At 32.7% G+C, this 15,450-nt stretch overlaps 1 protein-coding gene and 1 pseudogene across 3 annotated transcripts in view; one reads left to right on the top strand and one right to left on the bottom strand.

The window, feature by feature from the left end:
- Positions 1-15,450, top strand: part of UBA6 (ubiquitin like modifier activating enzyme 6) — a 77,175-nt gene that overhangs the window by 15,971 nt on the left and 45,754 nt on the right. For 2 of the 3 annotated variants that reach the window (XM_039845345.1, XM_039845344.1), the window contains 6 exons: positions 1,746-1,840; positions 2,334-2,362; positions 5,398-5,492; positions 6,016-6,127; positions 10,690-10,770; positions 13,828-13,950. In XM_039845345.1, the coding sequence (XP_039701279.1) occupies positions 1,777-1,840; positions 2,334-2,362; positions 5,398-5,492; positions 6,016-6,127; positions 10,690-10,770; positions 13,828-13,950 (504 nt within the window). In that variant the 5' untranslated portion in view covers positions 1,746-1,776. The remainder of the gene's footprint in view (positions 1-1,745; positions 1,841-2,333; positions 2,363-5,397; positions 5,493-6,015; positions 6,128-10,689; positions 10,771-13,827; positions 13,951-15,450) is intronic. The other variant, XM_039845346.1, reaches the window with a different exon arrangement.
- Positions 4,873-4,991, bottom strand: LOC120588462 (uncharacterized; annotated as a pseudogene).

Below are 15,450 nucleotides of genomic sequence, written 5' to 3'. Positions count from 1 at the left end.
AGTTCAATATCAAAATTTAGGGTGCGGTTTAAAATCAGTTAAAGTTTTATATGGGTATTTTAGAAAATAAAACCTAAAAAATTAATGAGTTTTTATTTCAGGAAACTAGGAAAAAAGGAAATAGAAGAGTGGAATTTATTAGTATGGAAACATTTCAAAGGCCAAATTCACAGACGCCAGCGAAGGGCTAGCCCTGGAAGCAGGCTAAAGGTCCTGCTATGTTAACTTTTTCTTGCACATTAAGGATGTGAAACTATAAGGACTTTGATACATAGCCAGGATGGGAGAATAAATTGGTACATCCACTTTGGAAAACAGTTTGGCATTATCTAATAAAGTTAACCCTACATTCCCTCTCCTAAATAAATGCACCGTAGAAACTACTACATGTGTAGCAGATGTACATAAGAATGCTCATAGACTCATTATTGGCAACTGTTCAAAACTGTAGAATAGCTAAATTATGGTGTACTGTTACAATAGAGGACACCAGAAATGAAAATTATTGAACAGCTACATGCACTGATAATAATAAATCTCATAAATACAGTTTCATTCAAAAGAAGCAAGACACAGAAGACGTTCAAAATGATCCCCTTATATGAAGTTCCAAAATAGACAAAACTTATATTGCTCAGGGGTACACAAATAAGAGTGGTTATATGCAATTCCATACATACTATTGTAGGTGTTCAATAAATATTTGATATTTGAATAAATGGATAGTTTAATATCTGAAACAAATGGTGAAAATCAATTTAAAAAGAAAAGTTTGGATTTTATTATATTTTGCAGGGAATAGGAAGGAAAGATGGCTCGTGTTTATAAAATAGTTTCTTCTGACTAAACAAGAAACCTTTTCAGGCTTTTTTATTGAATATGAATAGCTAAAATATGGAAATTAAACATCTATATATTAAACAGAAAAATACATTAAACGTGTGTGTGTGTGTGTGTGTGTGTGTGTGTGTGTGTGTGTGTGAATTCCGAAAGATATATTTATAGCCCCAGGGGTTCTGGAATTATTTGTTGTTTATACTGAATTCATGTATCAAATGATTTTCATTAGAATCCACTGGAATCTTCGCATTAGCTTCAAAAACTGGTGTAGTATCAAGTGTATCACTGTTCTTTTCGAATGAACTTATTACTAGCTTTATTATTATATCTAACTTTTAAAAATTGCCAACGTGTATTTTTTGAAATTCCAATTCTGATACTACTTTATGGCTATTAGGCTGGAGTACTTAACAAGGTCCTTTAGAGACTTTAACAGGATTTATAGTTAAAATAATGTTTGAAAACTGCTTAATTTTAATTCATCTAAACTCTAAGAAGGGAACCAATTTTTTGCTTCAGATATCCTATTTACAGTGAAAGACTTAAAATAGAAATGGCAAACTCAAATGCTTATAGTGGCTACTGAAGTAATAAACGAGAGAAGCAGGATGTTAACTGTGGCAAGTCTAGAGCACATAGTCCTTCTTATATAATTAGGCAACACCTGCTCAACTCCATTTATCTAGAGCCATGAGGGAATGTGGACCTTGGTGCCAAATCTTCTAATTTTTTAAAATACATTATATATTTGGCAATTAAGTCAGAAATTTGAAATACTATGCAAATGACCCAAAACAAGTCTTGGGCAGGATCTAGTTGCCAGGCTTTTAGTTTGCAAACAACTTTAAAGGGATATATAATTTTGATGAAATAATTTATTGTTTTTTATTGTGTTTTACATATAGTCGACAGAGGTATGTTCTTGGAGACACAGCAATGCAGAAGATGGCCAAGTCCCATGTTTTCTTAAGTGGTATGGGTGGTCTTGGTTTGGAAATTGGTAAGCAGTATTTTTATTCATAACTTTATAAGACACTGTTGAGCAACATAATTTAAAGATTCAGTTCTTTCCCCATGTAATATTTCTGTAAAATAAATTAGATCTAAAACCTTGAATAGATTTAGTTTTGATTCTTTTGGCAAGACTACTTCATGATACTGTTATATTCCTATAAGGAATCAGTAATAACTTTTTTTGTGATATCAGTAGCCATTAATGTTCATTTTCTGCATCCATTAATTCATTATGATAGAGCACACATACATATTCAAACAACAAATCTGGAAGAATACACTTAAATTTTAAGAATGATTATCTCAATATGGTGTGATTATGGGAAATTTTTATTTTTTCTTTTTTGTTCATCTATATTTTCTAAGGGACTTGTATTTCTTTAGAAAAGAAAGTTAAAATAGAGATGTGACTAAGATCCATGAAGACATATCTAATATACTTTCCTAATATTAAGCTATTCCTTTTTTTTCCTTTATAGCAAAGAATCTTGTTCTTGCAGGAATTAAGGTGAGGAAATGTCTTTGGTAAGAAGAATTTTTTGTTATGAACTCTTTTTTTTCTTTCTTTTGCTCATCAGTTGTGATAATATTGTTTACACTTTGGCCTGATTATTGCTTCTTCATTTAGTAGCAAAATTGTTTTAATGCTCTGCTTGCCTCTTTTTAAAATAGAAATTAATATAGAATTTAATATAGAAAATTTCAAAATTATACAAAGATAGAAGTTTTAACATCATGCAGCTGCAATTATCAACTCATACACACATTCGTTTCATATATCTCTTTCCCATTCCCCACTCCCCACTGCCACCCAACTGCCAAATTATTTTGACATGTCAGACATCCTGTTATATCATCCTTAAATATTTTAGTATATAGCTCTATAAGATAAAGGTGCTTCCCAATGTCACTCAGGAAGTTGTAGACAGGTTTTGGTGGCAAGTTTGTGCCACTTGACATTCCCACTTCAGTTTTTTGCTGGTTGTTGTTCAGAGGTCACCTTTAGTTTCTTAACCATATGGCCCTCTCCATAGGGCAGCTTGCTTCATCAGAATAAGATTGCAAGAAGACAAGAAACGGAATATGTTAGCAAGACAAATCACAGTCTTTTGTAACCTAATATCAGAAATGGCATTTCACCACCTATGCTGTATTCCTTAAAAGCACATCACTAGGTCCATTTTACGCTTAAGGGGAGAGGATTATACAAAGACTGGAATACCAGGAAGTGAGAATCATCAGGGCCATCTTAGAAGCCTGCCTACCACAATCATCAAATATGTAGTTAGAGTTCAAATTTTCCCAGTTATCTCATGTGTTTTTTTTTGTTTATTTTGTTCTAATCAGGATCCAAGTAAAATCCATTCACTAAACTTGGTTTCTTTTAATATATAGATTTCTCTTCTCTGATTTTTTTCTTTGAGATTTACTTATTAAAGAAACCAGGTCATTTATTACATATACCTCTACCTCTGTTTCCTATAAATTGGTAGTTATATACAGAGAATCAGATTCATATTTGATTTTTTTGGCACTACTTCACAGTCTCTCTTTTTGTGGTTATTAATGACTATTAATGATTATAGCTTAGATTCATTATTTTATGCAGGAGAGTGATATTCTAATTCTGTCATTTCTTTGTCATTTATTACCCAGAATAATATTTTAGAAAGAAAATTTTCCATTTATTACCTATTTGATTCTACTAAAGTGTAGTTTGTACGTATATGAAGAGCAAGATAAATACTTGATTTAGCCTCCCCTTTATTTTCCAGTTTTCAGAATCAGTCGATTCTTATCATCCCCTAGCAGTAGCCAGTAAACGTGTGTGTGTGTGTGTGTGTGTGTGTGTGTGTGTATCATGATAAAGTCATGCATAGATTTAGATGTATTTGATATGTTTTGATCCATTGTAGCTGCTATTCTCATTGATGCTCAAATTGTTTTATCTTTGCTTGCTGGAATCTTCTGCAAGTTCTTGAGTTCTTTTGACATACCTCAGTAGTCTGTAAAGTTTTGTCAGTTGACAGAGCTAGAACATTCATCATAAGTAAACTGAAATTTCTGAGTCTCAAATTTAGAATTGTAGGGTATTTTTTGATTTTATATTTGTATCTCCTCCCCTACTAGATAAGGTTTAGATCATAATATCATGAACCTAATTATTTGCTTTATCTTATATTCTGTTTTACCTGTCTGGGGCATAGTTTCAGAGTAACAACTCTGCCTTGGATTTTTAGAGATTGCTTTTTAAATTTAGTTTTACTATTATGCGAGACATATAATTCAAAGTCAAATTTATAAAACAATATATTTAGGTAAGTCTAGCATCTCTGTACCCTATTGCCTCATTTATTAGGTCACCCCCTTTTTTCATCTGTTTTTAAATATAAATAAATGCATACGTATAAGCATGCAAATATGTATATGTGTGTGTACACATTTATCCCTACCTGCCTTTCTTAGATAAAGTGCCATACTTTCCTCCACCTTGCTATTTATCATTTAACAGTGTTTCCTGGGATTAACCCCGTATATTCTTTCTTATAGCTGCATTGATATACATTTTGTGATGTAGCGTTCATTATTACATGTAGTTCCTCATTGGTGGATGTTTTGATTATTTCTAGACTTTGCTATTACAAATAGTGCTGCAGTTAATACTCTTGTACATGTGTTTTTCATTTTTCCCAATGTGTCTTTGGGTTAGATTCTTAAAGGTGGGATTGCTGTGTCCACGGATAAATGCACACGTCATTTTGCTAGATAGCCAGATTCCTTTCCACTGAGGTGGTGCTGCTTCATATTCCCACCAGCAATGTATGGGAATGCCTGATTCACCTCATTTTCACCAGTAGAGTATATTTTTAAACTTTTGAATTTATGCCATTCTTGTAAATGAGGAACGTAAATATTTTACAGGGCCAAATGCATTTCTTTTTTGGTATAATCTTTGTTCATATACCTTGCCTGCTTCTTTCTTTCTTTATTTTTCAATTAATTTTTTTTTTTTTTTAACGCCTATAGCACCTGGTATTCCTTGGTGGTCTGCCATCCAAGTACTAACCAGGCCCAACCCTGCTTAGTTTCCGAGATCAGACGAAGTCAGGCATATTCAGGGTGGCATAGCCGTAGACCCCGCTTCTTTAAATGAGATTTGTAGCCTGTAATATAGTTACAAATTTTTTTTTCCAGTTAATTATATTTCTTACTTGAACATGGAGCATTTGGAAATGTTTATGTGAATTTTTTAAATGTTTGTATGTTGGCTTAATATAACTTACCACTTTCCTAAATTTAAATTCTCTTACTGTTCAAAGTCATTTTTCCATTAATTTTTCTGGGTTTCCAGATGTATATATTCATTTCATCTGTAAATAGATCTAACTTTGCATCTTTTCCAGTTCTTAAGCTTTTAATTACTTTCTGTTGTCTGATTACACAGGATAACACTTTATTGCAATGTAAATAGTATTGGAGATAGTGAACATTTTTGTCTTATTCTTAAAAATGTCTTAACAGATATTTTCCTCTTTTTTAAAGGCACTTACCATTCATGATACAGAAAAATGCCAAGCATGGGACCTGGGAACCAACTTCTTTCTCTGTGAAGATGATGTTGTTAATATGAGAAACAGGTGAAGATAAGATATTTTGATGTATTTTCACAGGATTTTATTGTTGTTGTTCTTGCAATTACTCAGAATTTTATCTATATCCAGAACACTTGTTCAGTCATACTCGTTTAGCTCATCACCATAAAGTTACACTACCATTGATAAATATGTATTGACATATACTTATTTATATTTGTAATATTTTTAATACATTCACATTGCTCCCTGGAATAAAATTTTTAACATTGTTAAAAGAGGTCTTTATTTTTGCTGAGTCATCAAAAGACTTGAGCTTGGAGCTCGGAACTGTAAGGGTGCATTTTGCGATTGCATGTCTTTCTGTGGAATATAACAGTATGCTACATCTCAAGATTGTATAGTTATCTATAAATATTAAATAAATCTTAGTTTCTTTCTTCCTCTACAGTTTATTAAATTTCCATTGAAATTTTGTAGCATTCAGGTTCCTCTGATGTCAAAGTGTCCAAATTTGAGATATTAAGTATATTGAATGCATAGTAAAGGTCATTCTTTATTTTTTTAGGGCTGACGCTGTTCTTCAACATATTGCAGAACTAAATCCATATGTTCATGTCACATCATCTTCTATTCCTTTAAATGAAACCACAGATCTTTCCTTCTTAGATAAATACCAGGTTGGTACTCCATTTTATGTTAGATATTATTGACAGATTCCAAGGCAAATTGTTAAGTACTAACATGATATAACTAATTTAACCTAGTCTTTTGAGCAGACAAAAATTTTCAGATTAAAAGACTTTCTTTGGAATAATGTGTTTCAAATACTTTGTTTTAGAGAAAGGGCCTTCTGTACTTTTGACAAACAATTGTATCAGTCAGCTATTTTCACAGTGATGTGCATAAAAAACTATCCAAAACTCTGGTTTATAGCAACATACATTTTTTTTTTCTTATGCATTTGCTGTTCCAGGCTGAACTTAAATCCCAGATTCTGTGTTTTGCTCCTTATGCCTCTCTTCTAGGACATGGTTTCATGGCAATAGCAGAAATGCAAAGGTGTAAGTCCAACCATCCAAGTACATTTCACACTTCTGTTTTGTATTACTTTCATTAATATTTCATTGGCCAAAACAAGTCACATGGTTAAGCCCAAAGTCAAGGAGCAAAAAAGGATACTCTTCCTAAGGCCATTGGTAAAGGATGATGTATGATTGGATTACAGAAGAGTAAAAATGTGGGTCTACCTTAGGTAGCCTTAAATAACAACAAAAATTCTCAGCATCTGGGCTGTTCCGAAAGTGACTAGGTTGACCCTGATTTTTCCCTGTGATTAAACTATGTTACCCATTGTCTAGGAATATACACTCCTGTGTTTTTCTCCTCGCAATACTTCAGGCATTTGTAGAACCATACGTGTGTGGGTTTTTTTCCCCCACAACAAGTAATTCTCCGACTTCTAGCCACCTGGTTTGGTATCCTACAATTTAATTCAGTTCTGTTAAAAAACAAAATTTAACTGAGTAAATTTAAAGATCTTATTGACTTTATTGATTCATAAATTGGGCTGCACCCCATCTAGCAACTAGAAGAGTGTTCTTAGGGGTTATACAAAATGGAAAATTTTTATAGGAAAAAGCATGGGGCAAGAGAGCCAGGAACAAAAAAAAAAAAATTGATTATTTTGGGGCTTGGGCATCTTTTCTTTGGGGGAAGAGAAGGAAGGGATTTTATTGTGCAGATTGCCTCTTTCTGTGGGGAATGGATAAGGTCCACGTGACAGATTATGTTATCGGTGCTTGACCAGAAAATTTCAGACTAGTTGATTAAGATTATGTTTCGGGGAGAAGTTGAAACTGCAGTTAGATCAAGTATTAAACCTAAGTTTGATATCATGGGCTCTTAGCATAATTGATGCCATTTTGGGCCTGTGGTTTTGTCTTTAACAGTTCTGAAACTACCTGGATAGCGTCAGATTCCACAGGTTAAGGATTCAGTCCCACAAGATCATCTTCTTTCTCTACTTTCTGACACCAGCCAAAAATCCAGGTTGTTACTTGTGCTTCTGAGGACAGGCCATGAATCAGAGGTTCCCTCCCTCTACCTGGTTCAATTAATTTGCCAGGGTTGCTCACAGAACTAAGGAAAACAGTTTACTTACTAAAGTACCAGTTCATTATAAAAAGCTGTAACTCAGGAACAGCCAGGTGGAAGAGATGCATAGGGCAAAGTATGGGGTAGGAGGCACAGAGCTTCCATGCCCTCTCCAGGTGTGCCACCTTTCCAGCACCTCAACATGTTCATGAACCCAGAAGCTCCCTGAGGCCTCTATTTCAGGGATTTTTATAGAGGCTTCATTATGTAGGCATGAATGATTAAATCATTGGCCATTAGTGATTAAGTCAATCTCGAGCCCTCCTCTCTCCCTAAAAGTGTGGAAGATAAGACTTAAATTTCTAACCCCCAAATCACAAGGTTATTCCCTGGTAACCAGCCCCCATCCTTAGGGGCTTTCCAAAATTTACCTCATAAAGATAACATAAAATGAATGTGGTAAAAGGGGCTTATTATGAATAATGAAAGACATTCTTTTCACCTTTACCACTCTGGAGTTATTTCAGAAACTGGGACAAACCTAATAACAAAATATGCCTCCAGCTCTTATATAGGAAATTATGAGTTTTAGGAGCTGTATGCCATGACCTTGGATGACCAAAATATGTATTTCTTGTTAAAATCACAATATTTCTTGTTATAATCATAAAATAAGTATTTCGTGTTATAATCACTCATTAAAAATCAGCATAGACTTCCATCCTTGACTGGATAACTTGAAATCTATCCTCTTTGAAGATGCTTAATAAATTTCCTGTAATAGAAGTGCTTAATAAACTTCCTTTTAAATGACTACCTGAGTGCAAAATAATGTAAAGAAAGTACTCAGAGACCAAAAATGAATAGATAGCTAAAAGAAGACCAGTGAATTGTTGGTTGTTGTGCTCACTTTCAGGGACAGGGTTTCCTGTCTCAGTAACCACATTTCTTAGGAATAAATGGTCATGCAGAAACAAAAAATACATAATAGGTCTATATGAGATAGAAAAATGGAATTAAGACCTACCTTCTCTGTGAAACTGGAACCTCAGAGAGCTACACCCTCAGTGAAAGGATGGATGAGAACAGTCTCTGCTCATCAGAACAAGAAACTTGTCTGTTTTCTTTTGAGCTCTGGATGAAAAAGGTCTTCCTGGGAATTCATAACCTCAGGCATACCCTCACACAAGTTTAGAGATCAATTTTATAAACTTTTGTAATAAAATTGTCCAAGCTGAGAACTTAACATAAAAAGTAGTACTAAGCTAGTGATACCCTAGAATACCACACAGAAGCAAAAGTAAATATATATAAAGAAATGTACCCTTGACTAGGCCACAGTTTTTCCAGTTTTTAAAGCCCCTTTGAAGATGAGTTCACAATACAAAATAACAAGGCAGGAGAAAGCTGTTCAGCATGATCAAGAGTCAGTGGATATAACAAACAATAGAATTAAACCTCCAAGAGTTTCAGATAATAGAGTTATTGGATAGGTACTATAAAATACAGATATTCAAGCTAACTGAATCTTTAAAAAAATAATTAAATATACAATATGAAAATAAGGCACTATTGAAGACAATCAGGCAAATGTGATTAAAGAATCAAATAGAACTTTTAGAAATGAAAATAGTCTTAAAAATTAAAACTTGATGAAAAGGTTAAATAGTGGATAGATACAGCTAGAATAGAAATTAATGAATCGAAAGATAGAGCTGAGGAAATTATTGAGACTACCACACCCAGAAATAAAAAAAATATATATATATGAAAGAAAATGTAAAAGGGATGAGAGCTTGAATGAAAAGGTCCATTTCATGAGATTGAATTTCTAGAAGGAGAGCATTAGAAAAGGCAATATTCAAATAAATTATGGCTGAGAATTTTGTAGCATTGATAAAATACAAATTAGATTCAGTATGTACCGGTTCTAGGATTTGATTGTACCCTATTTACAAGCTAAGTTAACCTGTTAGTGTTTGATGAATGCTGACAGAATGCATGAGATTCCTGGGTTACAGACTTCAGGACTTTACTATTCAGAGCATGGTAAGAAGTATGAGCATATTTGCCTTATTTCCTCTTGCCCAGCCACAAATCCCACTAGTGAAGTGCAGAGGGCACATGTAGACATGTAGTGGGTCCTTTAGAGGAGAGGAACACTGAGCTTGGGGAACCTAATGTTTTACAACAAGCAGTGAACAGACTTGCTCTTTGTCCCATAGGGGGACATCACCTCATTCCTCAAGTTGCATGAGGCAAGTGCAATCCCGAGAAATGGCCCAAGTAAAAAATCGTCAGAGTCTTGCATTCATGATGTACCTAGTGAGGCACATAGAAGTGAGAGACCCATGAAAGAATATCTTCCTACAGAAAGCACACCATATTCTGAGCTAGATAAATAAAACTAAATTCACATCTGGATATTTGTAGTAAAACTGTTATACAAGTCATGGAAACCAGCAGCAGGGAAAGCTCTGGACTGAGAGTCAAGCTCTGCTTTTGCTGCTTGATAGATGACCCTAAGAAAGTATTTGACCATTATTAGTCTAACATACTTATGATAAATCTGATTGTAAAACCACCTCTATTTATCTCACAGGGTAATAATTTAAAAAATAGAGTAATCATTGAAAATTATAACTTGCTATTTATTATAGAACTTGGTGGCTTCACTAATGAAACTGTCATTAAGTAAAGGTGGTTATATTGTGAATCTTGAATCTCTGAAGTAAAAGAAAGCTAAAGCGACTAACATATCTCTTTAAAAATGTAATTCTTACCCTTTTAAGCTAGCATTAAATTAATATTCTGATGATTATGTTAGTATTTTCATGGCAGTAACAGACAAAACAAAATCTCCAACCATTTGGAGTATATAAATACATAGAAAATTAAGGGTTGCTTCTAATTGTGAAGTCTATGATGGTACTTGAATTTAATGTGGGTAGGTTTTCCCCTGTTATTTTCACTTTTGTTATTCTGTACCTCCGAAGATAATAACCTCAGAATGGAATACAATAGAATAGTATTTTTTTCCAAGGAAAACAATATATTTTTAGCATAATATAAACTGAAATGCTTCTGATTAGAGGTTGTATATTTCCAAAAATAATTGTATATTCTCTTGTTTTCTCTTCAACAGTGTGTAGTATTGACTGAAATCAAACTTCCACTGCAGAAGAAAATTAATGACTTTTGCCGCTCTCAGTGTCCTCCAATTAAGGTAATAGTATTACTTAATAATAACATGCAATAATAACAAGGGAAGACCACTTTCACTATTAGAATGTCTAGCTTTTCAGGTCGTATAAAAAAGTCTTTTTCTATGAGGACAATCACAATAATATTTTTCTCTTTAATTTTGATATATTTTCTATTTTGAAAACTGACCAAAATTTTTATAGGCAAATTGTCCAAACTAAGAGAGAATGAAGATTAGGAATAGAAAGAATTCATCATCTAACTTTAAATATGGTATGATGATGGTACATTGGTTCTTTTAACAAATATTTATTGAGTGTCTACTATGCACCAGATAGAGTTCTAAGCACTAGGAATACATTAGTGAATAGGATATACAAATTTTTTTACTTATGAAAATTACCTTCCTAGTATAATTTTCCTAGTTGGAAATTTATACACTAAACAAATACATAGTTTCCATTTCTATTAAGAAAAAAGCTAGGTAAACAATAGAGTCTAATTTCTGCATGATGTTGAGGGTGGAGCAGTGCTGGTTCTCTTAGATTGAATGCCAGGAAAGTCTTCTTTGAGGAGATGACATTTGAGCCCTGAATAAGAAGAAAGAGCTAGCTATGTAAATATCTGGGGAAGAGCATTCAAAACAGTGAGAACTACAAGTGTAAAGACGTGCATGTTTAAAAATTCACTTGGTTTGGTTTGAGGAACAGCAAGAAACAAGCAGGACCAGAATAGAAGTTTGGGTAAAGAGGAGAGAGTAGTAGTAGTAAAAGTTACCAGATAAGGTTTGGAGAAGTAGTTAGTAGTAGTTGAGGATATCAGATTTTGAGCCTGTGAGTTTTGATTTATACTTTTAAAAGGTCACTCTGGTTGTGCTGCGTGGAGAATAGATTATAGCACTAGTTTTTAAAGTTTGGTCCAAGGACACTGAAGGTCTCCGAGACCCTTTCTGCAGGTGTCAAGCTGTTTTCATAATATTACTAAAATGTATTTGCCTTTGTCACTCTGATTCTCTTATGTGGTACAATGAAGCTTTCAGAGTGTTTGATGTGTGGTGATATCATTGCTCTGACAGCTAATGTAATGTGTGTGTATTCTTTTGTTTAAAATGTTTCTCGGTTTGTTTGTTTTTTTTTTTTAATTCCCCCACTTTCACCCCTGACCTACAGATGTTTGGGGAGGGGGCGTGGTGTGGTTCGCGTGCCCAGGGTACGGGCCTTGGCTCTGCTGGAAATGTTTCTCAGTTTTAATTCTAACACAGTAAATATCAATAGGTATCATCCACATAAACAACAGTTCTTCGAGTCCTCAATAATTTTTAAGAACATGAAGGGGTCATGAAACCAAAAAGAAAGACAGTTGTTGAATTATAAGAGTAGAGTAGAGGCACTTAGACCAGTAGGGGCTAAGGGAGTGATCCAGGTGAGATGTTCAAGAGAGGTGCTTTATTCAAGAGAGGTACGAATAGGGATTGTGAGAAGTTGTTGCATTTGAGGTATCCTGTAAAAAAGGCTAACAGAAATTGAGAGTAGATGAATATGAGTTGTGAAGGAAAGAATGACCAAGAATAATTCCTGGCTTTTGGTCCAGATTAATTCCGTAAATAGTAGTGACAATGAGAATACTGGAAAGAGAGATGAGAAAATTCATAATTCTTCCCCTGCAATTAAATGGATATTACTAACTTCACCTATTTTGTGGGGTCATTTGTTTCTTTGGCAAAAGCTATTTTTCCCTATGAGATGAGCACTGAGCTGTAATCATACTGTATAAAATAGGTGTGCTGAAAATTTTGGACTGTGGTATTTACATAGCATATTTACACTTTGTGTAGAACATTTGTGCTGTGGTTCACAACTTAAGCAGATTAATAAGACATAGAATGGTCAGTAAACTTGTAACAGGTCACAGAAGTTTTACAAAGTAATTACAGTAGATTATAAACTAAAATTCTTGTTTATATATTTGATACATATGTTCATGCTTTAAAGTTGTTTTGAAAAGGAAAATATTGTCATCAAGTTCAAGCTTTTAAACTTAAAAAAAAGCTAAATTTCTGTGCAATTTTTATATCTCAAAAAATGCTGTTTTGATAGTAAAGGTGTAGTATATAGTCAAGAGGTAGTCTTCTATTAGCCATTTTACTACTTAATATAATAGGTGGTATAAATTATTTTAATGGCCTATGTTCTTATACCCAAGTATCAAGACTTTAATTTTTGTTAGAAAAATGTCACTTTATATAGAATCATTTATTAGAGTAAGATTTTTTCTTTACTATCAATAACTAAAAATAAATGAACACAAAAACAATTTCTTTACAGATTTAGAATGGAGAGAGTGTATTATAAAATTCAGTAAAACATTTATGATTCTGTTTAAGAATCTGATTTTTACTTTTCTTGATTTTGATATATACTGTCAATTCTTTAGCCTCTTTTCTGTTGACTTCATTCTCAGCTTTTAGCTCTGTTCTGTTTTCCATTAATTCTGCTGCTTTTAGTGAATGGACACTCTATTCTTTTCTAAAATGAAAAGTAAGAATTCACTGCTAGACCATTAAACCAAGATATTTGTTTCTTGCATACTGTGCTTGACTTTTAAGGCAAGGTGGGAATATTTGTTATTTAAAAATCATAGACTACTAGAGGGGAGAGGGGAAAGAGGGAAAGTAGACGGGGTAAAGGGGGTCAAATATGTGGTGACAAATCCAACTATGGGAGATGAACACACAGTAAACATATATATGTCTTACTGTTAAAGTGTACAGCTGAAACTTACTGGATCTCATTAGCCACTTATCACCATAAAAAATTTAAAAATTTAAAAATCATAGAGTATATAATAATGATGTATTGATATTGCCTCTAGTTTTGTAACACTAGATGTCTAGTCCCAAATACCAAAATTCTTGATTCCTAAACCAATTTACAGATGAATAATTTATCCGATTCATCATTTACCTTATATCCCAAGTGATATACTCAATTCTAAATGAAATTGTCATAAAGGGCCTAAGATAGTTGAGCTATTTTTTTTCTTTTTACAAATAGATGAACTTGTTTTTATCATTTTACAGTTCATCAGTGCAGATATGCATGGAATTTGGTCACGGTTGTTTTGTGATTTTGGTGATGAATTTGAAATTTCAGATACAACAGGAGAAGAGCCAAAAGAAATCTTTGTTTCAAATATAACGCAAGTACGATTGTATATGTATATTATAGTATATGTATATGATTGATTTAAGTTGATGTGAATACTATATTTTAGGTATTAGCAAAATATTGTATGTGCAATATTTTTCAGTTTTATGAGATTTTAAGTTAATTCATGAGGGAATGTTTTGTTACTTTCTTGATTGCATTTTATTAAAGCCAAATTGAAGTTAGACTATTAAGAGTATTTCGGATTACCTCTAACAATATTTAATAATTGATAGATCAGCATTTTGCTTATGCCATAAATTTAAATTTAAATTTTGCTTTATGTCATGTTTCTATGGGACATGAATTGTGTTTCAGTATTTGCTGAATTATTTAGTGCATCAGATCAAAAATGTACTAAGTATAGGTAACCTTGCCCAGCACTGTGACTCTAGGAAGATGCACACCTAAGTTATCAAAGACAAAAGCTTTTCTAATTTGTTATATTTCTAAAACATTATTTGGAAGAGGAAAAAAGTTTAAGCATTAATTAATCTTCAAATTAAATAGTCTGATTTTCTAACCACATTCTTTTGATATCATGTAAGCTTAATTTTTTGTTTCTTAAAAGAAATAGAAAAATAATAATGATCGATTTTTACTTTCTTTTTAGCCTAAATTATTAACTTTATTTGTATAATTATTAACTTTATTCTGTATAATCAATTTACATTAAAGCTCAAAAGAAGCCAATATAAGGAAATGATAATACATTTTGACCGAATAATATTTGTGCTTCTCTTTATGCTTTATTTTTAAACCTAATGTAATGTTGCCTTTCTTACTCCTTTTTAAGAAAAAAGTCATTAAGAAATTCTGTGTATCTCTCTGCTTACTGAATGGTTTATTATTCAGATTTTTACCCTCTGTAGTTGTTTTTAATTTGTCCCTGAGAATATCATACTGTTAGAATTAGTTCCGAAGGAGAATATGGATCTTTGTATTACACTGGTATTTTCTTTTATTGAATAGTGCAGGAATTATGTAGGTTATCCGTAAAGAATTAGAAAATATCATAAATATTCCCATTTAACTTGTCCACAAGGAATTATTTCTCCTTCTTAATAAAGTCCTATGAATTCTAATTGAAATATTTGCAAACCACATTATATTAATTTTATCACCATGTTTGTGATTATAATTTTATTATTTTTATCATTAAGCATCAAAGAGAATTTTTGGAATCAACACAATTATGAAAGAGAATGATAATTTCATTAGTTTTACATAAATTACTATCACAGTCAAGCAGTATATGGGATTATATGCAATTAGGAAATTTCTAGGCTTTTGACCTGTCTCATTCATCCTCTTTGGTGTGATAAGCCAATTAGTTTCTATTTTTATCCTAATAAGCTGGGCTACACAGTATTTCTTTGCTTTGAAGTGTTTGTTAGGCATGCTTTAAACTACTAATTTCCAGGTTTTAAATCTCCATCCTCCTTTCTTACCTTTCTTTAATTTTCAAAGTTAGACTCTCATCTTTTATGCATACA

The sequence above is a fragment of the Pteropus medius genome, unplaced genomic scaffold (assembly GCF_902729225.1).
Source record: "Pteropus medius unplaced genomic scaffold, Ma_sr-lr_union100, whole genome shotgun sequence".
Classification (NCBI taxonomy): domain Eukaryota; kingdom Metazoa; phylum Chordata; class Mammalia; order Chiroptera; family Pteropodidae; genus Pteropus; species Pteropus medius.
Note: the sequence above shows the minus strand (reverse complement) of the source record. Positions and strands in the feature narration are given on the sequence as shown.